Here is a 22,240-nt window from a genome sequence, read left to right as displayed (position 1 = left end):
CATATAAACATTGAAACAAACAGGAAACTAAGAAAAGTCTAACGTTATGGTACGGTTAGAATCGGTTTTTGAAACTGTTCAATGTACAATAGAAAAGAGCACGGACGACTTCCTTATCATTTTTATCGGCTGCATTGAGTTCACTCAGAGTTCAACTATGAAATCAAACCAAGCACCCAATCCTTTTATCATTATTATCCTCATACTTGAACGAATTCAATTCCATTTTTATATCTTCTTATCGGTCTTTATCGGATAAATGGAAACATCATTCGATAAATATTTTTAAAATCTGATCATTGTTTCTGATACTTGGTTGATTCTAGATATTTCATCACAGTTGATAAGAATACTTTAGGTGAGTGAAATATTCACATCCTCTTTTCTTTTCAAAATCTTTCATTCTCAACACGTTAATTTTTTATGGTAATACACTATTAATGTAGGTATGATTTATCAACTATGGCACACTATTTTCTTCACTGTGCCATTTCTTGTTGAGTAAGTAGCCGAAATGATTCAAAACTCACACCTTTGAACTAATTACAATTGACCAGATTCGTAGCTCACTACCTCTAGACCAATCACAAATGTGCAAGTTCATAACCTCACATTCTCAAGTAACACTTCATTATGACATTTTCATGACCAGTTTACACCCAACACGTGTTTCACTAAATAATAGCTTCCTCGGTTTCCAACACCTATCGGCCAATTCCATCACGAATCATGGCTTTATAGTTGTTTCACAACTATTTTCAATCGCAAGCGAGCCTTAAGAATATTTTACTTCAGATAGTGTTCTCAGGTATCAAACTAGATTATTGAAGTGACAATTAAAAAGAACAACTGAACTAGTAGAACATGCTGAACATCAGGGACCCCATCAGGGGTACGCAGTCAGTCAATGCACATACTACTAATGATGTCTGCCGCAGTAGCAGACAAAACGTTAATTGCCTCAGGTTTCATTCGACCACGACCTACTAGCTTAGATTGTATTCTATTCAATCGTGACACCTGCTGTGAAACGCTATGTTCTTAGATTGAACTGGAAGTTTTTTCTTAAGTGTATTGTTCCTCATGATATGGACTCGGAAAGTGAAAACGAGTGTATCCTACTACAAATTTGTGATTTGGAGAAAAATATTATGTTTTTTGAGTTCGTCACCTATTAACAGAATGGAAGTGATTAGAAACTCAAAGAGCTTTGTGTTACACTGTCTTACAGACATATGGAAGAAGTGGTAATGGAATATAGTCAAGTGTGCCAGAGGATCTCGGTTCAATCTCGGGTTAATTCGTATTTTCGACAGCTTTTTTCTACTTAATTTTCAAAATTTTTGAAACTTAATGAAATACCCAAAGTAGAAAATATTTTTGAATGCTTCTGTGGGTTATTTCGTTTTATAAAATATCATTTCGATTCGGAATATCCTTCACAAATATAAATATTTTTGAAATATTCCGGTTATAAGTCAAAGAAAACGAATAGGTAGTATTCTGTTCGAGAAAAATGATAATGGATTCCGTTTGTTGATTCTACAGCAACGATTTTGAATAATATGAAAATATAGCAGAGGAACTACTTCTTGTTGTTCCAAATCACATACTGTTCTTAAAAGGCAACACTTTTTTTGACGCGTGTTTCACCAACTAAGTTGGCGTCTTCAGGAGATTGAGTACACAATGTACCAAATTTCGAATACGTTTTTGTAAATAGAAACTTCGAAAAATATAAATATATGACTTCATTCATGGCCGAATTAGTGGTGCCAATTTGTTTATAAGGAACACTGATACATGAAGGCTATTTTCCGGGTTTTCTGGTCGTGGTGTGCAGATTTTTATACCTGACGTTTCGTCTACTGCTGCAGTAGACATTTTCATACAGTCAGTTATCTCCGGCCGTGAAAGTTTACATTCTTCGATTAACACTCATCTACTCTTAAAAATACTATTGGACACAAGTTATTTTATATTTAGGTATAGATTCACGACATGCTCTGGGTTGAAATAAAAGTGAGAAAATCGCAAACAGTTACTCCATTTGCTGTTTATCTATCACCTAAACTGAGTTTAGATTATTACAAGAATTTCTTGGAATATCTCAAAAAAACCATATATTATAAGAAAACTTTTTTTTTCACATTAACTGAATACAAAACAAATATATGGATAACAATCATCCATACTTTCTAAATTTCCTTAAATAAATGCTCATGAGGATTGTAATCAAATTATCAATATCGGTAACTGCAAATTACAACTTGTTAGTTAAACAGGAGAATGCATTTTGTATTGATGTATCTAAATCAGAATTTCCGCTGGGATCAGAATTTCCGAGGGGATATTGCAATGTTTGCAACAGATGTAACTAGGAAAATCATTCTCATTGTATTAAGAATATCGAGTGAACACAATTGTTTCAATTCAATTAGAGTGATGCTACTGTTGATAATTTTTTATTCAGAGTTTCATAAATCCTCAGACACTATCGTGAAAAAAAAATTAAAGAAAGGAGTGAGATGATTAAATGACCTTATACAAATCTGAAAGAAGCCACCTGAAACGATAGAAGGAACATGATTTTGATATATTTAAAACACCTCTTCTTCGCCAGAACAAAAAGCTGTCTTTCGACGCGGTTCCGCTAAACAAGGTACCATCACCTGGAAATGACTAAGACTTACAAGCTACGTTAATGTTTTATATGGATCTACACTAATGAATAACTTACATTATGAGGGTCATTCACCTAAGTCTTAGCGTTTTATTTTTGCCTATTGTTATTGACTGATACCTAATCTACTTTTTTCCACCTGTCATAATAAATATAACTTTTAATTGAACATTAAATTATAAAACAACAATACAAATTAATTGGTGCTCCGGAACGACTTCATTGATTCCAGTGACGCATTTGCTTTTTCAGCTGCAGGAAAACCCGGAAAAACCTGCAGCACCACATCATCTGAAGATCTTGATCTACCAATGTACCCTCTCTCATGAAACAAAATGTAGGGTGTCTCCAGAGGTTCCAATAAATTCAGTACATCGCCAGAACACTTCGTGACACGACTATCGTCAAACTCAAATCAGTCCGTTTCGTCTTTGACCAAGGCGTAATAATAACCAAATTCAACGCCAGAACCACAGTGAACAATGACTGCATGAATGTTATAATAGTGGTTTGCTAGATTTAAGTATTCATCTATTTCGAACCTTCGTAAGAGTTTAGTGCTTACGTCAGAGCTGGATTCATGTTTGAAGATCATCAGTGTTATTATTAGATTGACTGGTGTGTCAGCTAAACTTGTTTTCTTTGTTGGTTAGTTTGGTGCATGTTTGACAATACAGTCACAATCACAATCACCTGTTGAAATTTCCATTTTCAGATAATTCAACAATGAGCTTTGCACCAACTGGTTATTAGTCATATTAGGAAACGCTAGTTGAAGTTTCATAAATTTACATTCGTTTTTGCTACTTATTGAACGTTTACTACAGAGTAAACAAGTGAGGATTTTTCCAGAAAAAGATCTACAAACACAAGACGAGATAGACTGTACGGAATCATTCAATCCAGAGCGGTCAGGAGTATTGATTCTGCTATTGTTTTGCTCACGAAGAGTATTCAACAAGAACCCCAAAATTTCGTAACAGTCCTCTTGTCCTAACGAGTATCTAGTGGACTTCAAAGACTCCAGGAAATCGGTCGGAGGGAAAGATGATACATTATTATGAAACTGCAGCTGAATGAACAGGTTTGGCGAATAAGTAGTGCTATTAGGAATGGGACCCGAATCACTGTCTTATTATACATTTTTTCATTTGTAAACTTTCAAAGGTATATAAGAATGTGTTGTCATGTACCGGTCTCAACAATTTCAAGCATTCTCTGCTTATTCTGTGGCCATTATATATGTCATGTTGAGCAACACTGGAGTTACTGCTCAATTCAATCGAATATGTGGAACATATTCCTTGTAGCAAGTTATTATAGTCGTCTTAGTTCGACCAACATATTTCTAATCGGCATCCTCACAGCTTATTTCGTGAATCCCAGACTGCTACTTCCCCGTTGTATTGTCTTTCAGACTTCCCAACACTTGTTCAAGTGTACATGCAGTTTTGAAAGCCACTTTTATATTAAATTTTTTTAAAAATTTAACCAATCCGTTGGTGCATTCTGGTTCGTATGAGAGACCTATGAATTTTAAGTCTTCAACTTTCTGAAAAGTCGACGACCTACGGAGGCACTATCTCAATTTTTTCTTCCCAATTATCAACTACGTGTGAAGAATACCCGTTATTTTGTTCTAGATATCATATCTTTCTTTGCTCGAAGGGAACATGACCAGCTTATGGACAAGAAAATGTAGTGACGCCAGTTATTGTTGACAGTGGTGGGAATTGTCGGGAATATATCTGAAATTGCTGGGATTCTTCCTATATATATAGTTGAACATCAACAGAACTCAGACACTTGGTGTCAATTTTATTCTATATTATCATCAAGAGTATTTTTTGCAGTAACATGGAATACACTCAGCACATGTACCAACCAAACACCATGAACCACAGCCCCCATGCGAAGCTCAATATGGGTCATATGAGCTGTAAGGATATGATGATGCCTATGTGTGTAAGTACACAAGTTGACAAAATATTAGAAATTCTGGTAACTTACCAAGTTACATCAGAAGTCACATTAAATTATTTATTTATAACCAAGTATACATTTCAGCAATAGTGTTTTTGATATATGTTATTATAAAAGAAATTCTTACAGTAATCTAAACACTAAACTAAATCACCGCAAAGGTACTATACGGTTGTCACCTCTTCATAGAAGATAGAGATCGAGATAGAGATTCCTATAGGTGCAGATTTTGTTAACTACACAATATAATTCTAGCTAACCACCAAGTGTGAAGGACCTTCTTTGCAATATCCTCAGCTATGTCTGGATTCTCCCATGTTGATTTTCTCTAACAAAACCATTTACAAGTTGAATATCAACCCTTGAAATTACATTTGAGATTCTTCTTATTGATTTCTACACTTTGATTTTCACATCTTTACTTTGCTTTGATTGAATCAAATTTAGTCAGGAGTTATATATTTGTATGTTCAAACAACGGATGTTAGTTTACTTAAAATTCATTATTTACCGGCTTTGAAAGAGAATTGATGTGGATCTTCCAATAATTTCATGTTTAATTGCAGTCGGTATATCTACAACAACAATAAACTAGCAGAACTTGGTTTATGATTATGATATTTATATAATCTATCAATATTTGTTTTTGGATTGATTGATTGATTGTTATTCCATGTTTTATTTGAAGGAATATGTTTGTCGCCGATATGATAATGGTTTTTGTTGTCAAAGGTCTTGAATGTGACAGTACGTCTTTATTTGGACTTTCATTTTCAGATATGTTGCTAAGCGACACATCACGGCATCAGGTACCGTAATTTTCGATTTACCGATCGCAAATAAGTGGTAATAATAGGGGAGCCCAAGCGGGGATTTCGGGATTTACTAAAGCGTGGCAGATTAATATATAGGAGGATACCTTATACCCGGTTTTCAAACTTATACAATATATAAGTTCGAAAATGTCCTTATAGGACGAAACTGCAGTAACGTTAGATACAAATAAAAGTGGTAAAAAACATAGAAAGTTTCATTTCTCTTTTCTCCAATAATTAATCAATTGATTATGAAAAATTTTATTTTTTTGAGCATTTTTTAAAATTATTTACTTATAAATACAAGTATTCCACTTATAAAACATACTCTTATTTATTTGCATGCTATTTCCTGAGCTTTTCAATTAATTATGTTCAATGAATTGAAAACAAAATTTTAAAAAAATATTGTTTTTGTCAAATTGAGCGAATCCCTCTAGATATTCGTCAGATTATGAGACAGCACGTCTAAAACATAAATATGAATCATATATACCTTAATCTGACGTGCTTGAGTATTTCAAAATGGCGAATTTTTTTTGTACATTATAATAATGGCCGCGAGTTTGCGTCAGATCGAAATGGATGAGACCTTTTTTTTGTTGCACTTAACACCCCCTTAGAAAATTTGACGCGCTCGATTACAACCACCCACATCATGCAAACGATCTGATTAACATACCAACATTATTAAAATACGTAGGACATTGATGATATCAATATCTGACGCGCTCGATTATGTCCATGCAACAGTATTTTTTTATATTCAAAAATCTATAGCCGCCACCGATGAAAAGGTATATATTATATAACATTTTTTCTTCTTATCATCTAAGCTATGCGACCTAATATGTCTCAATGACGCTCGAGTAAATCCACATTTTGCATCATGGGCTCCCCTGGTATAAGTTGAATTACTAGTCAAAATGAAATGAATGTTCTCACCCAAATCGTGGTTTAGCATAGAAATATTTGAATTTCAACTCCTACTCAGATTTTTTCAAGCATGGGTTATATAAGCTGTAGGTTCAAACAATGAGGTGAATTTTCATGTTTCTCAAAAAATATTTATTTATTCATTAATTTCTATTTTGTGCCCTTCAAAGTAGTCCCTCTCAGATATAATATAAGCCAGCGTTTTTTCCCCAAATACTCGGAGCAGTTTTGATATGCACTTTTTAATATATCTTGAGCTCTTTCAGCGATTCGGTTTCTATCTTCTCAATAGTCGCAAAACACCGCACCGTCCTCTCGTAGTTCTCTTCACTCTTTTGAACAGAAAAAAGTCGCGTGGGGCCAAATCTGGTGACTACGGTGAATACGGTGACTGCAATGAGGAATGATTATGGTGTTATGGCTAAAAAAACACGAGCATGCAATAACGAGTTAGCAAGTGCATTATCTTGTTGCAAAAGCCATGATTTGTTTTTTCACAATACTGGACGTTGTCTTCGTATTGCTTCTAGCAAGCGGCGCGTAACTTCAAGATAATAGAGATTGACAATGTTTCGTGATGAATTTCACTAGTTCGGACTCCCATTGTCTATAAAATGATTTGAAATCCCTGAAACAAGTAAAAAAGAATAATTAAAAAAGAATAGTTGAAAATAACAATTATATTAAGCAACAATAAACCTGAAATGAAATGATAGTAAAATAACCTACAAGTAAAAATATAATAATTGAATAAATAAAAATTAAAGGAATGCAGTCATCACCCGAAGACGATTGTAGATACCAACAATCGAAACGTCGTGAACTAACGTGACTTGGAATCTCTACACTTTTTTATTTTTATTATTTTCTTTTTTTTGCATTCCTTTAATTTTTATTTATTCAATTATTATATTTTTACTTGTAGGTTATTTTACTATCATTTCATTTCAGGTTTATTGTTGCTTAATATAATTGTTATTTTCAACTATTCTTTTTAATTATTCTTTTTTACTTGTTTCAGGGATTTCAAATCATTTTATAGACAATGGGAGTCCGAACTAGTGAAATTCAAGATAATACTCCTTCTTTACCGTACGGCAGGAACTCCTGATGCACTATGCCATTGTTATCGAAGAAAACAGTGAACAAAACCTTGTAATTTGATCGAACTTGGCGTGCTTATGTTGGTCTTGGTTCTCCTGAGCTCATCCATTGGGACTTTGGTTTCGATGTTGTACCTATATATCCATGATTCGTCACCAGTTATGACCTTTTCAAGCGAATCTGGATCACCGTTGATGTATTCCAAAAATTCCTGAGCAATGCCACGTAGGATCGTGATGGTGTGGGGCCTTGGCTCTTGATATCTAGGATAGAATGATATCGTGTATACCACAGCATGCTATTTGTGAAGGGCACGGAAACTCAAATTGAGTCAAGTAATATTGGCTGTTTCACAAGGGTCTTATTCAAGGTACAAAAAATGAAGGACACGTGAAACAGTACCGTATGACACTTTCGTTTGAAAACGGTTGATGTTTGATCTCCTTATATCACCAACATCGTATCTATTTATTTGAAACTGTCATTCCTAGGAAGGTTGTGCACATTATTGTAAAAAGTTTGATACTCAACTGAGAATCCCAAACCTTTTCCACAGTCCTCAAAGTAAAGACGATAATTTATGAAAGAAATCAGGCAAGCTGAGCTCTTGAGAATTCAACGCCTTCTTCTTCTCCTCTTTTTTTATGGTCTTTGCTTCCCTTCGGCGCAGTAGGCCAGAAATTCAACGTCAAATGGCATATCCTGTTTCAGCAAAATGTACGAAATTTCTAGTACCGAAAATTGTATGTGACGGGTGATTATGCTCTGAACAAATATGGATGAAGGAATTGAAAAACAGCACATCCATAGAATTGAAAATAACCTGATTCACTGTCCTAAGTGTGAAAACAACTGATTGCCAGGCAATTTACTCTTACTAGTCCTACTACATAATTAATTTTCAAGAAAAAACTCCAATTATTTCTATTATTTCTTCACTTTCACTTTTTGAAATCACTTCAATCATTATATAATTAGGGGCAATGGAACTTCTGCCACCTAGACGAAAGCTCGCAGGAAAAATTGCATTACATCACACAAAAAGTAACACAGATTGAAGAACATAGATAGAACTCAAAATATAGGTAGCATTCGACATGAAAATCAGAGTGTTTACGTTCATACATCAATTATTTAGCCGTGGTGGTAGTGCGCCCGACTCACGATGAAAAGGCCGTGGGTTCGATTCCTGCCTCGACCATCAGATATTTTTCTCGAGAGAATTCATCTGGTTGAAGCTGGGATGATTCTGCAACCGTGTTAGGATTCACACGTTGAAAGGAAAGACCTCGTTAGTCCTTAGCTCCCACAAGTTTCTCAACTTCTGAGAGTTGTCGTTCGTATGGGGGCGACAGCTGATTATCGGAAAAATAGATTTTAAACAGACAGATTTCAAACAGTTACTAAAAGTAGGCAAGCTGCACAGTCCTCTTTCCACTTAGAATTTGGTGCATGATACATATCTGGTCTAGAGACAGCAGCCTCGTCGTAAGAGAAATTGAGCACCTAGGCAAAAAAAACACTAATTCATTCCTCTTCCTCTTCACCGTCCTCTTTTCCCTTTTATTCTGGAACTCACAATTTCCGCAGGTTTTTAGCCGGCTTCATGACGTTATCACTTTGAATAAGTACTATCGACATTAACACGTTCAACGCCATGTGTATCTTTTTCGATACACACTGTCCTATCCAATGTGTATCGAAAAAGATACACGACGTTCATCTCGTTCAATGCGTTGTGTGTCGTCAACTCGCACACTTGCCGTGTGTTTAATAGGACGAAAATGAAGTTTTGGCCTACACGGAAGTTTGTGTATGCCTGGGTTGGGATATGGATGTTTATATTTTGAAATATCATAAAAATTATATGGTGGTAGAATAAAACAATGTATTCTCTGAAAAATTGTAATGAAAAAACTTATGAAACTGAACAGCATGGTGAATAAACATTAGTGAGTATTATTGAAACATTTACGACACAAAAATGTTCCGCAAACAGAACATTTTGTTATAACTTGCGAGGCTATAACAAGTTTTCCGTCAATCTCTTTCCCCTTTCTGCCATATTTTCTGTAGCATTCCGCACATCGTCCACGTACATTCTTCCCCTCCACTTCATTATTTATAAGATAGTGTTTCCCCTTCGTTTTCTTGGATTCAGCTTCCGTCGTAGTACATCGTTCGAGCATTCCTGTGATCACTTGCTCTCTGAATTCTGTTATAGTCAATTTTTTATTAGTAGTTGTTTCATTGTACAAAAAATGGGCATTTACTAAACTAGTTCCCCATATGATCTCAATAGCGAGCTTACGATACCATTTAGTGCAGCGACGCAAAGCTGATCCATACGTTGCCATTTGGTCGCTGAGGTCAATGGATGATTTGCCGCTATTGTATTCTGTAATACATATTGGTTTCATTATGGGTGTATTTGTTCTAGTTGTGCTGGTCACAGTTCTGAGGGCTGACGTTTTAGTTGAAAGCATTCTCACATCGCGCTTATCTCGCCATTTTAGGACAACAATACCACCATCCTTTGTTTGACTTGCAGACATTTCGCCTCTTTTCAGTTTACCTCCCATAATATTATTTGGCAAATATTTTCTGTTTGCCCTGAGCGTACCCACTAGATGAGTCTTCCTTCGTCTCAAACGATATGCAAGCGGTATGCTTGTGTAAAAGTTATCCGTATACATTGTTCTGCCTTCGTCCAAAAGACCCTCTGCCAGAGACATCACGGTTTTCTCAGAAACCTCACATTCTGGTGTTCTAGATTTACCACAATAAACTATTAGATTCCAGGTATACCCCTTATCAGTGCAAAGCTTGTAGATTTTGATACCATATTTGGCAGCTTTATTAGGTATATACTGCCGGAATATCAATCTTCCTCGCCAAGGTATCAAAGATTCGTCTACGCAAATGTCTTTACCAGGTGTATAAGATTTTTTATAATTTTCAACGAAGTTATTCAACAATTCTCTGACTTTACATAGTCTGTCACTGGGATCAGTAGTGGTATTATCAGAAAAGTGTAGAAACTTCAAAATCAACTCGAATCGATTCCTAGCCATTACAGTTCGTGCTAATGGAATACCGTAAAGTTTGTGCACTCGCCAGTAATCTCTTATCGCTGGTAATTTTACTAAACCCATCCAACCAATTAGGGCTATGAATTGAGTGATTTCATTCATAGTTACTGGAATCCACGAGTGAGTTCTTGACTGAACTGGAGTGTCGTTCATCATAAGCTGTTGAGTAGCATACAAATTGGTTTGATCTGTAATGAGTACCAAAATATCATGTGTCAAGAATAAATCGAAATAGTCAATAGGATTCGCCTGGGCTAGGATTCCAGAATAAATATCTTTCATTCCCGTGAATGGCGCGGTATACTCAATAGTGGGCGGATCTTCATGAGTAGGCATTTCCCATTCTATATCGTTCAATTTTTGGTTTAGCCATGCAGATTCAGTTACTCCAGAAGAAGTGATACCTGACGTACTTGGTATTTCACCATCAGGCTTCGAAATCGATGATAATAGTGGAGTGTCATGTGATTCTCTCAGTCTATCCTCAGAAAATATAGATGTTCGTCTTTGTTTAGGTGGTGGATTCCAAGGTTCCCCGCCACTTTCACTGTCACTTGATGTACCTCCATTATCATAATCTTCATTGACAGGATCAAAATCCGGATCGTGAATGGAGTCGTCACTATCAAAGTCCATGTTCTTTATTTTAGATTACTTAGTATTTTGCACACAAGAAATATTCACAAACTATATTCAATAAGTAATCTGAAACAAAGAAACAGAATTCAGGAAAAACAAAATTCTTGTTTTTCCCCAATTCAATACAATGAATTTTCGAATTCAATTTTTTTCTCTTCTTTTTCTTGTTTATTCTGCTCGCCAATCTGAAAAGAAAGAGAAAAACATGAAATGATGAAATAAATTGATGTGTATCTTCTTCGATACACATGGCCCATGAATTACGTAACGATTGAAAACTATTTCAAGGGCCACGTGTATCGAAAATGATACACATTCCAAAACGTACGAAAGAATGAAAGGAAAATTTCGAAAATGATTTTTCCATACTCAGAATAACACCAGAGCTCCAAATAAAGTAAAAATAAAAAATAATGAAAAATCGTGGAATCTGATGTAGTACCTTGGCGCTGAACGTGTTAAAGGCAGGAAGCACTTTTCTCAAATGATGTTTATTTTCTGATAGATAGGTCTGGAAATACATAATTTATAATGAACATGTTTCTTTTTCAATATTTTTGAATGTTATTACCTAAACTTTCAAAACCAAAAATGGCAATGACTGAGTCGTTTTTTAGTTTTTCTTCTCCGAAGAGGCTCCCGCCGTGTTATTCAAAGGCTGGAAATTCGATTCTGTTGGCGGACTAATTGGTTCAATGATAGGAATTTTTTTGATGGCTGCTTTGTATGAAGGACTGAAATACCTTAGGTGAGCAGTACGATACAATCGATATCATTTTTCAGTTTATGAGCATAACTCAATTTTCATCAATTTGACAAAATGATAGAGGAAGTCGCAGAAAGGCTTTCAATGATTATGTTTACAGGGAATATATTTTTTCGAGAACAAAAACCCCATTACAGCATGGATCTGCTGCTTCTTCCGGTGCAGCAAACACTACGAACGGATCGCAAGCCGTTAGGTAAATATGATGTTTTTTATTACGTTCAAGTAGATACCAAAAATCAAGTAACAACAATATAGTGATTTTCCAAATGTATTTAAAATATTCAAATTTAACCAAGATTCCTATGGCTGGGATTTAATCAAATGAGCAAATTAATGTCATTACGTACTGATATCGATGACATGAGTATAGTAGATTCAACTCATTCGTGACAAGCAGTTGAATGTTATAAATGAATTGAGGGCTTCATCTATTGATGTTATCCAGATTGGTGCTGAGCAGGCAAAAATGCAAATGTTTTATGTCCATTAGTGAGCATGACAATGTTCCACGTAATTGAAATTTCACCTCTTTCATTTGATATACTCTGTTGCAATCCTGTGCATGATATCTGATTCAATTTGTGTTCAATTAGTGTTCATTTGAAAGTAGCTATTTCGAAAGGAATTCATCTTCCAGTTAGTGTCTGAAACAGTTACTTATTTGCCTAATCTATACATTGCCTAGAGTTAGTATTTGGAAATTGATTGCTTCTTTTTTTCTTTGGAGGATTTGTACAAAGATGGAGAAGTAGAAGTCAAAACCTTTCTTCTCCAAAAATTTTAAATATGTTTTTCCACTAATCAGCTATCTGCCTCTTATGCAGGACAAACTTCGAAAGTCGAAATTTTTGCAAGCAATTCCTAACTTGCGATCAAACCAATGTTCACATTGCGATTCATTGAATGATCAGAATGAATGAATGACCATTCTAAGAAGGAATACATTATTCTGATTCAAAATTCTTCATATCACAGCTTATCCCGGCAATGTTTGAGCTGAATAACTATCAAATTTCATTAATTATATTCATACACTCTCTCCATATAATAAAAGTAAGTTCGAAATATTTCAAAAGTGAAAAATATTCTTCGACTTGGGTCTTGGAAGCAAAATCAAATTTAAAGGTATCTTACTAAAGTTTTACCTAAAATCATAACCTTCCAAAGTGTTTTCTGAAGTATCATTGGAAGTTAATATACCTGAATATATTAATTATTATTTTTGAACATACTCCCTTGGATAGGCGTTTGTTTCTATTCTGATGATCCATCCACATTCTATTAAATGGATAGGGGGGTCTTGTGGCACAGCTTTTGAAGCTCCTGACAAATGCTCCACAAGCCTAGAATATAATGCCAATATCTTCAACTACTACTAATAACTGCCTGAATACATTGACATTTAACTACATAAAATGAGGTAATAAGCTTGAGGTCAGATCAGAAGGTGCTCGAAATGGTTGCCTTGAACTTCTTGGCATATTAACAGCCTATCCGATATTTCACGCCGAACATTTTCGAACCCTGTCACATCAATGTCTCTACAAATATTTATTATTATCTGCCGTATATCTAATATTGAAGCAGGTTCAGTTTATACACCTTTTGCTTCAAATAGCCCCATGCAAAAAGTCCATAAGTGTCAAATCTGGCGAGTGGGCTGGCCATTCTGTAGGACCTCGACGGCCAATCCAATGATCGGAAAAAGTAGTATTCAAATAGTGTCTTACTTGTCTGGAGTAATGTGGTGGTGCTCCATCTTGTTGAAATACAATATCCTTATCAAATTCATTAGGATTCGCTTCGACGATTTCAGTGATGAGAGGGTCTATAGTAGTTTGCAGCATATTCAAATACAGGTCCCTTGTTAAATTTTGATCAATAAATAGAGGTCCTGCAATATGGCTTCCCAATATTCCCGGAAAACGTGAGGGTTGGTGTCACTACAATAACGGCAATTTTGTCTGTGAACATTGCCATTTGAAAAAATGTACATTCGCCACTAAAACAAATATTGTGGGGATAGGTAGCATGCCTTGCAATGGTTTTCGTCATGATTTCGCACAATTCTGTTCTTCGATCAGTTAATTGGTGAACCATTTTAATTTTGTATGGATGATACCTATTCCTCTTCAAAAGTCTCCACACAGTAGGAAACACCTCACAAACATTCGCGACGGAATGAGTAGACTGTTCAGGATTTACTACTATCTCACCAATTATTTGCAATTGCTGTTCTTCCGGAATGGACGGATGACCTGGACAAATATTTTCTACAGATGGGACGATTCGGAAAACGTTCATTGAAAATCCTTTCGGTCTCGTGAAAGTTACGCATCGCACCGTAAATAAAAATCGCTTCAATTTTTCCTTCCAATGGACGAGAATTGACCATTTTAGAGATTGTTGACGTGGTACCTTCCTACTAGTAAAACCGAAAACTAACTGAGAATATTCTAACTGAACAATGATGATCATTGTCGTACTGACAGTTTTTGTCGTTTTTATAAACAAAACATAACTTAACAAACCTTCTCGGGTTGTTGATTGCCATATGGTAGATAAAAAGGAATATTTCTAGAAATATCGATATGAATGTGTTTGTCTTCAGGAACTTATTAAATGTTCCGTCATTTTGTAGTAGGTGAAGATATTTACTTCATATTCTGGGGTTGTGCAGTATTCATCAGGAGCTTCAAAATGATGTGGCACAAGATCCTCCTTTCCATTTAAATTTTCTTCCAGATGGCGCCCAGTCGCCATCTTGAAAGTTTCATCTGTCAATTCCACTTCAAAATAAAGTATTCATGCATTAATTTGAATATCCCAAATTTCAATTCTTTGAGTTGACCCGTTCAAAAAATAAAAGGGGGGGCGGCACATTGAAGAAATGCAATGTATATTCCTAGTTCCTCTATCTTGACTGCTATGAACCTATGGTAAGGTCTTTTTTTCGCTCAAATGTATTTCGTTCGGGGTCTGCTGAATGCATACCTTCTCTAGGTAACTATATTTGGCCTGGTCTAGAGAAGTCCTCTGCAAAGCTTCGGTTTTTATATCCATTATGATCCAGGAGATGTAATAATTCATTCAGATATCATAACATTTGTAGTTTTTACATATTTTCACTGTAACAACATATTCATACTCCAACATCATATTCATACTCCTTTGTATTCTGTATATATTGTCATTCTGGCCTCAATAAAAATAGGTTCCAGCAAATATTGCTATGAATAAAACTTTTATAAACCATGCCATATTTTCATTTCTCAATGTTTATACTGATATACATTACAAAGAAATAGTGGCAGCTGTTTTCTGTGACTTAGCTAAAACATTTGAGCACGTAAATCATAAGAATTTTTACGGAAACTTAGTAAATCTATAGTATAAGTAACTAGAACAAGTCTCTGATATCACCTAGATTGTTAAAACCAGTTCACTACCAAATGAAGGAAAACTCGTTTGCAGCGTCCTACAAGGTCTGATCTTGGACCCACAGTTATATCATGTTGTTGCACACTTTGCTTAATACTGAAGTTAGGGCATGGGCATGACAATGCGTAAAAAGTGCATGAGGAATTGACTTTATTTTAGCCCTGCAGCCCCATGATAGGTTTGCGCAATTAACTTTTGCCTAAAACTATAGGTGTCACACGTACGAATTAAAAAATCAAACAAATCGTCAGCTGTGCGCCCAGATGAAACATCATGAATACCCATAAAACGTTCTACCACATTACCATCTTTGACATATCTAAAAACGATTGAAAGTAGTGATGTACAGGTAATATCGGTAGTTTCATCAATTTTCCATGCAAATGAAGAAACACTTTCAATCTCCTTGCTTATATTTTCCTTAATATATGCCATACTGTCTATAAGCTCATTTTGGATGGTTTTTGAGGTGCCAAAAAAAACGCTACCGTTTGAAAAAGTGCCAAATTGTGAATCATATTTGCCCCATAACAAGAGGTAAATTTTTTAAATCGGAGTATTCTATTTTAGACCACGTTTGGTATTCGGTTTGTACGAAAAATGAACCACAGGGCCAACAAAAAAGTTTTTCTCGTTTAATGAAGCCGGTTAACCAATCGCATTTATCGTACCAACTAATATTAAATCCTCGATTTTGTCGATTATCTGACGATTTGATTGAAATCAGATTTGGTTGAGGCCTTCCCAGAGTTTCAATAATATAAAATTTATTATCATAAGATAAAGACTTGAAATTATCTGTCAGCAACCAATCGACTATATCGTCAGATTTTTTAATTTCGTCCAACTTATCCATAATAAATGAAAAAAAAACTTACCGAAGCGTTAGAACCTGAAAACACCTTGAAATTGAAAGAAAACACTTTGAAAACACATTAAAAATATTTTCAAAAAGCACTGCTATAATGTAATACTGCCTGTTTTATACACAAATAACAAATATTATCAAGAAACACTAAAACGATTTACCGAAATATTTTCCAGTCCCGGTCCGTCATGGCATCCCGTCCGAATAATAAAATAAAAAAACAAACGCAGTCATACACTAACGAAGACCAACTAGAGGCTAGCCTCCTCTGACGCTATAATTTCTGCAACTGAAATCACAAATCGGGACGTATGTCGCTTGTTGGATCGGTCTTGTGGAGCCTGTGTTTTTTAAAGCGGTCGAAGGCTTGACTCCGTTGCAATGTACGGCATTTATTATTTCGGATTAATGATTTATTCGTTATTCGTTCATGGGCGGTGAGTTTGAGTTTTGTTGATGCAGGATACAGTGTGGTACGTACTACGTAGTGAGTGTTAGTGTTTTTTCGGACATATTATGTATTTATATTAAAAATTAATGGTGGTACCCAATCATTTTTAGAAAAAAATAATCTTAATTATTTGTCAATATCTTTCAATTTATTGCGATGGATAGTCTCAAATTTTATGGGGAGGCTAAGCCTCCCTTGCTTCCTCTAATGAGCCGCTGCTGAATTATATACTCAGTATACATCAACGACCTATATCAACATCCAAGGTACTTTGACTAAATATTTTTTCATGGCCTGCTTCTATAGTCGACAATTATTGGAAGGTATTGAAAGTGCAATCAAGAACTCTTGAGCCTAAATTCATCTAAAACCAAATTTGTTTTCTATCGATGCCATATGCCAGCTGTAGAAACTATTCCAATTGTAATTTCCAGATCAAAATTGATTGCCATGTTCAATGATAATAATTCAAAGTTTAACTAACATGTGATTCGTTTGAAATCCAACATCGTTAAAATGATTTATTACTCACTTTCTGAATCCTTAAGGAGGTGACTTTGATCAGTCTTCATATTTTAGATATCTATCACAGATCCCTTTTTGCTCTGATTACTTTGAAGTTGAAACTCCATTTCTTTTTGCAGCATTACTGGATAGATGACATCTGTCCAGGCAATTTATGTATTTGAAATGAGTTAGACACCCAACTTATCTTCTGCACATCTACCAATTTGTAAAGGACAATACTGTTAAATTCATTTGATTTCGGTATTTGTTCAGAGTATTCATCTGAAATTTATTCGAGTAGGAGTAAAGTATGTGAAGAACAGCACACACTTGAGATTCTTCGATATCCTCAAGTTATCAAACAATGTTCTTTCTAAAATTCTGCAGGAGATATCAATATCTTCAAATTTTGTGAGTACAGGGGTGAATTATTGTGATGCCTTATTGGAAAGGTAAAAACATACTTTTAAAAACTGTCAAAATTCAATATGGCGCTCTTAAGGAAAAATCTAGTTGATAATGGTGACCAAAGAACGAAACGTCGGATAATGGGTCTGAAAGGATATAGTGAAGCTTGCAAATTAAAATTCAAAATTTTAGTTTTTCTCAGATATCTCCAGAGATTTGGAACTCTCTTATCTAAACTCAACTATCTCTTCAATGGTTTCCAAAATCTCATTGCCTATTCGAAGCACCCGGTTTAGATTCTGTAATTTCATTTCAACATTTTCCGTGAACCAAGTACAATATTGAAATCAATCAAAACCCACCATTAGTGAAGTATTGAATATGATGAGTTTATTATTATTATTGACCGAATGATTGAGTCATTAGTTTCAGAAACATTCAACAAAACCCCTTTGTTTTTTAATCATTTGAAGAATTCATCTTTTTTCAAAAACGACATTACATGAAACTACGAACTGAAAAGTTATTTTAAATACTCATGAGTTCTTCAAAACTTTCCTCATTACTATTCTCAACCAAATGATTGAGAAGAATATTTTCTTTTCTGTTCCTGAGAATCTGGTTTTATATCAAATATGTGTGATTGATGGCTTATTTATTTTGCGGTAATTCATGATCACTTTAATGAAACGATTAAAAACACTTTTGTCTAATTACCACTAGTTACACTAGTGGTTAACTAGTGTTAATTAGACAGAAGTGTTTTTATTCGTATCATTAAACTGTTTATATTAAATGATATTTATGTACACTGTTATACAAAGTAACTTCTAATGAATTTTTTTTTCAGGCCAATAATGATTATGATGCATTTTCTCCAGGTGTTTCTTCACATGATACAGATAGTCTTATCATACTTCCTAATGTTGATTTTCATGTCATACAATACCTACCTCTGCTTAGCAATCGTTTTTGGAGGAGGAATGGGATACTTTCTGTTCGGCTGGAAGAAATATGTTACGGTGGATAATAAGCAGCATTGTCGCTGATATAAGTCTAGAATAGTGGGCCTCTAGATAGTTGATCTTAGACAATTAAGAGACACATGTATGTTGGAATATTTTCAAGCTGAAACAAAGTTTTACTTACCTCTTGAGATCCTTCCTTAGTTTTTTTTCGCTAGAAATAATTACTGAACAGCAATATAGGTGAATTATTTATGTATATTGATCTGTTGATAAAACTTAAATATAAAAAATTAATAATAATTTATTCAACAACAAACATGTATAGTACACAGTACTCAATATAACATGGTATGGACTAGATTAAGTTTATTCTTGTAATAAAAATAAAATTCTGTAATCAAAGTTAGCACCTTGTTCAAGACGAATGTTTCGGGAAGTTATTCCACCTTATCATGGTACACGGTGGCCCAAAGTTTCGTTACAGTTAAAATAGCGTTTCAGAATCATAAATGGAAAATAATCAACATGATGGAGTCAAAAATAATGGAAGACCAAATATATATTGTAGTTGAATAACACTTCAATGTAACAATGTGAAAATCGGCGTGTTCAGGTATCGGCCATCATACAGTCGAATTGATATTTTTTTAAATGGAAAACCCAATATGTTATATCATCTTTGACATTATATCATAATTCGACTTCACAAAAATTTAGAAATTCGATATAATGTGATGAACGATTGAAAAATTATAGAAAATTGTTTGTCTTTAAATCAACATAAATCCAAATTTAAAACAGTAAATGTATAGGAATTATTTCAGATATTTCCTCAATCAGTTTTAATTTGTACGTCTGGAGTTATATGTACAGGGTCCAGTGGTTTCAATGCCTATCAATTTCTTCAAACTCATCTCATTGTACACAACAAATCATTTCAATTGGGTAACTTCATTAGTGATCAGTTGAAGAAATAGGTGACTATAATGGACGACTATAATTTCACTGCCTCCAATACCTACTGGTCTCATATATATCTACTATTATGTACAATAATTTTCTCACAAGCTCTAAAGCGAAAAAATTTAAAAAAATTACAAATTGCGTTTTCGATCATGACTACCAGCTACATAAGTTAGCTACATTTTTGTTCCATCAGATATTTTCAAATGATGATCGCCATCTCATTAACAAACTGTATGAAGAAACTGAATTCAAAACTTTGAGACACCCTGTATTCGTAACCTAACTAGTTAAATCTTTGGTAGAAATATTTTCAATAACGTCAGATCGTTCGTAACAATCTGGAAGTAAAAGAAGTTTCACTGTGCTTGTGTGGTTGATAACTCACTTGAGTTGATCGATGAATTGTCGGCATTGTCTCTATCTAATTCACCCAGACTCAGATCACCATTTTCAAGGCATCTGGGTTGCTCGCCCTCCGCGATGTTACCCGGTAAATAGTCTTTCCACGATCTGAATAAGTACCTTGTGAACTTTCTCAGTTGCCTGAACTTACAATATGTCGCACCTTCTGCACTTTCCGTTTGTTGGGTTTGTATCAGAAACCCCTTCTCTTTGAATGTCTGTTCCAACTTCTCTCTCTGTAAACTCTTTCTCGACTTTCGCTTTTTGAGTCTATGAGATTGGTCTTGACTCGATGATGACTGTGTGGAAAAGGTCGCTGCCGGTAGTTCAGGACTGAGCAGAAAGTCTGAACTACTGGTTTTTGATCCCGTGAAGTCTACTGGAGGTGTGGGGTAGATTTTTTCACCGCTTGCTTTGAGAAAGGCCCCCGTTGAAGATCCCTGACTATTGTTTATCTGTTGTTGCAACGTTTCCCTTGGAAAGAACTCATAGCCTCGCATGGACTTGTCACCCGTACCGCTGTAGTACCTGTAATATCAGAATGTCGTGTTCACTCCACAAATTCAAACATACGGATGTATCACAATATAATACAATGCAATACAAATTTATTCATTATGAAATATGTGCAATCCTTAATTACACAATACGATGCAATACAATACAAATTCATTCATTGTTAATTTTACAATAGTTATTCTCAATGATGTAAATAATTGATACAGAAATGTATTACATCAGTTAGTTGAACAAGTACACGTACAAGTGTAACTGATGAAGTAACTGTATAGCGAAACGTGCCTTAAATAAAATTAAGCATGAATATTGTGTAATTATCATGATGAATAGTGCATTTCAATCAAGTAACGGGTGTGTTCATAATTTCTTATTGTAGTGTAAATTGATTCGAAACTTCGTCGAAGAGTTTAATTCGGCGGATCCATAGCAATATTCATTTCTTATTTGAGTCTAAATTGATTTGAAATTTTGTGGTAACGTCAGATACACCAGAACCAGATTGCCTCTATTTTCGAAACCAATAGTCGTATTGATCATTATACAACAAAATTTAGCCGTCTAGGTATTCAGACAATCCATAAGGAAAGAATAAATGAAACTGAAAATTGTTTAATGTATTCTAGGCTAGTTGGTTGGAAGAGCAATATCTGCCGTGATTTCTGTTGAATTCGCCATTTATTAGGTTAGGTTAGTATCTCATGTACTATCTTCTCAATAAAAACATTTCTTTTTTTTTATTTTTTTGCCAAAGTATTCGCTGGTTGGGCCCTATCTCTCAAAGCCCCGATACATTCCCGTGTTAGGAATCACACGTTAAAAGGTAAGACCTCGTTAATCCTTAGCTCGCACAAGTTTCGACTTCTGAGAGTTGTCGTTCGTAGGGGTGCGACAGCTGGTTAACGGAAAAACAGATTTTAAACAGATTCAAGAGGACGCGTCAGCATTATCAACCATCGACTACTTCCCACACCCTAGGGCAAGTGATCAATGGGTCCGAGAATTATGTGCCCTGAGCAAGCGCAGTGAGCTTGCTCAGATGCTTTCTGCATCTGTACGGCTAAGATGTCTGCCTCAGTGCGGCAGGCCAGTATGATTTTAAGATTCGAGAGTAGAGAGGACATCATTCCACCAAGGACTCCAATAATCAGAACAACCATCTTGACAGAGTAGTCTGGATAGAGTATGCGGAGTTTGAAGCGAAAATCTCGATATTTTATATGTTTCTCCTCCTCTTTTCGGACGATATTCATCTCGCCAGGGGCTGAAAACTCCACGACAAATATCGTCTTGCTCTGGTGGTCGAGAAGGACTATATCAGGCTTATTAGCTTGCATGAGCCTGAGGGTGGGGAACGAATAGTTCTAATAAATTCGGCAATTCTCGTTCCTCACAACGGTTTCAATAGCCCTCAGAGCGTAGGGCAACACCGGTGTCTCGTCAATACCATACGAGTGCCGTAGACGGTAATATAGCACTCTAAGGACCGCGTTATGTCGACGGATATAGACCGAGATCGCATATGCTGGAAATGCTGATAGCAAGTGCATTAGGGTCTCGGGCGCCTCGCGGCAGGCCCTGCTCCTTGTGTCAGGAACCTCTATAACCATCAGGCGACTGCGGTAGACTAAAGTGTTGAAGACACCAGCCAGGCAAGCCATGATGAACCCCTCAGTTTCCGACTTTAGCCCA

General features: G+C 35.3%; 2 protein-coding genes across 6 annotated transcripts in view; one reads left to right on the top strand and one right to left on the bottom strand.

The window, feature by feature from the left end:
- The first annotated feature begins 206 nt into the window (after positions 1-206).
- Positions 207-19,024, top strand: LOC111505586 (high affinity copper uptake protein 1). 4 transcript variants are annotated; one of them, XM_023160436.2, is made up of 5 exons: positions 207-358; positions 4,537-4,648; positions 11,870-12,000; positions 12,119-12,214; positions 18,547-19,024. In XM_023160436.2, exons 2-5 carry the CDS (start codon positions 4,541-4,543, stop codon positions 18,743-18,745), a joined length of 534 nt encoding a protein of 177 aa, XP_023016204.2. In that variant the 5' UTR covers positions 207-358; positions 4,537-4,540; the 3' UTR covers positions 18,746-19,024. The 4 variants fall into 4 exon arrangements, with proteins under 4 accessions (XP_023016204.2, XP_023016188.2, XP_023016197.2 ...); XM_023160420.2 differs by lacking the exon at positions 207-358 and adding an exon at positions 434-501; XM_023160429.2 differs by lacking the exon at positions 207-358 and adding an exon at positions 3,745-3,767.
- Positions 18,948-22,240, bottom strand: part of LOC111505573 (uncharacterized) — a 34,793-nt gene continuing 31,500 nt past the window's right edge. For both annotated transcript variants that reach the window (XM_023160408.2, XM_023160401.2), the window contains exon 7: positions 18,948-20,560. In XM_023160408.2, coding sequence (XP_023016176.2) covers positions 19,987-20,560 — 574 coding nt within the window. In that variant the 3' untranslated portion in view covers positions 18,948-19,986. The remainder of the gene's footprint in view (positions 20,561-22,240) is intronic.

Source organism: Leptinotarsa decemlineata, unplaced genomic scaffold (assembly GCF_025532065.1).
Source record: "Leptinotarsa decemlineata unplaced genomic scaffold, Ldec_3_MD MMD2_tig00026336_RagTag_RagTag, whole genome shotgun sequence".
NCBI classification, from domain to species: Eukaryota; Metazoa; Arthropoda; class Insecta; order Coleoptera; family Chrysomelidae; genus Leptinotarsa; species Leptinotarsa decemlineata.
This window is presented reverse-complemented; position numbering and strand designations above follow the sequence as displayed.

What these genes read in the sequence shown, in the direction of transcription:
- LOC111505586 (XM_023160420.2), top strand. Translation starts at nt 449, where the DNA reads ATGATTTATCAACTATGGCACACTATTTTCTTCACTGTGCCATTTCTT. An exon ending in ACTGTGCCATTTCTTGTTGA is followed by an intron (nt 502 to 4,536) that starts GTAAGTAGCCGA and finishes TATTTTTTGCAG; the next exon opens with TAACATGGAATACACTCAGC. An exon ending in AACGGATCGCAAGCCGTTAG is followed by an intron (nt 12,215 to 18,546) that starts GTAAATATGATG and finishes TTTTTTTTTCAG; the next exon opens with GCCAATAATGATTATGATGC.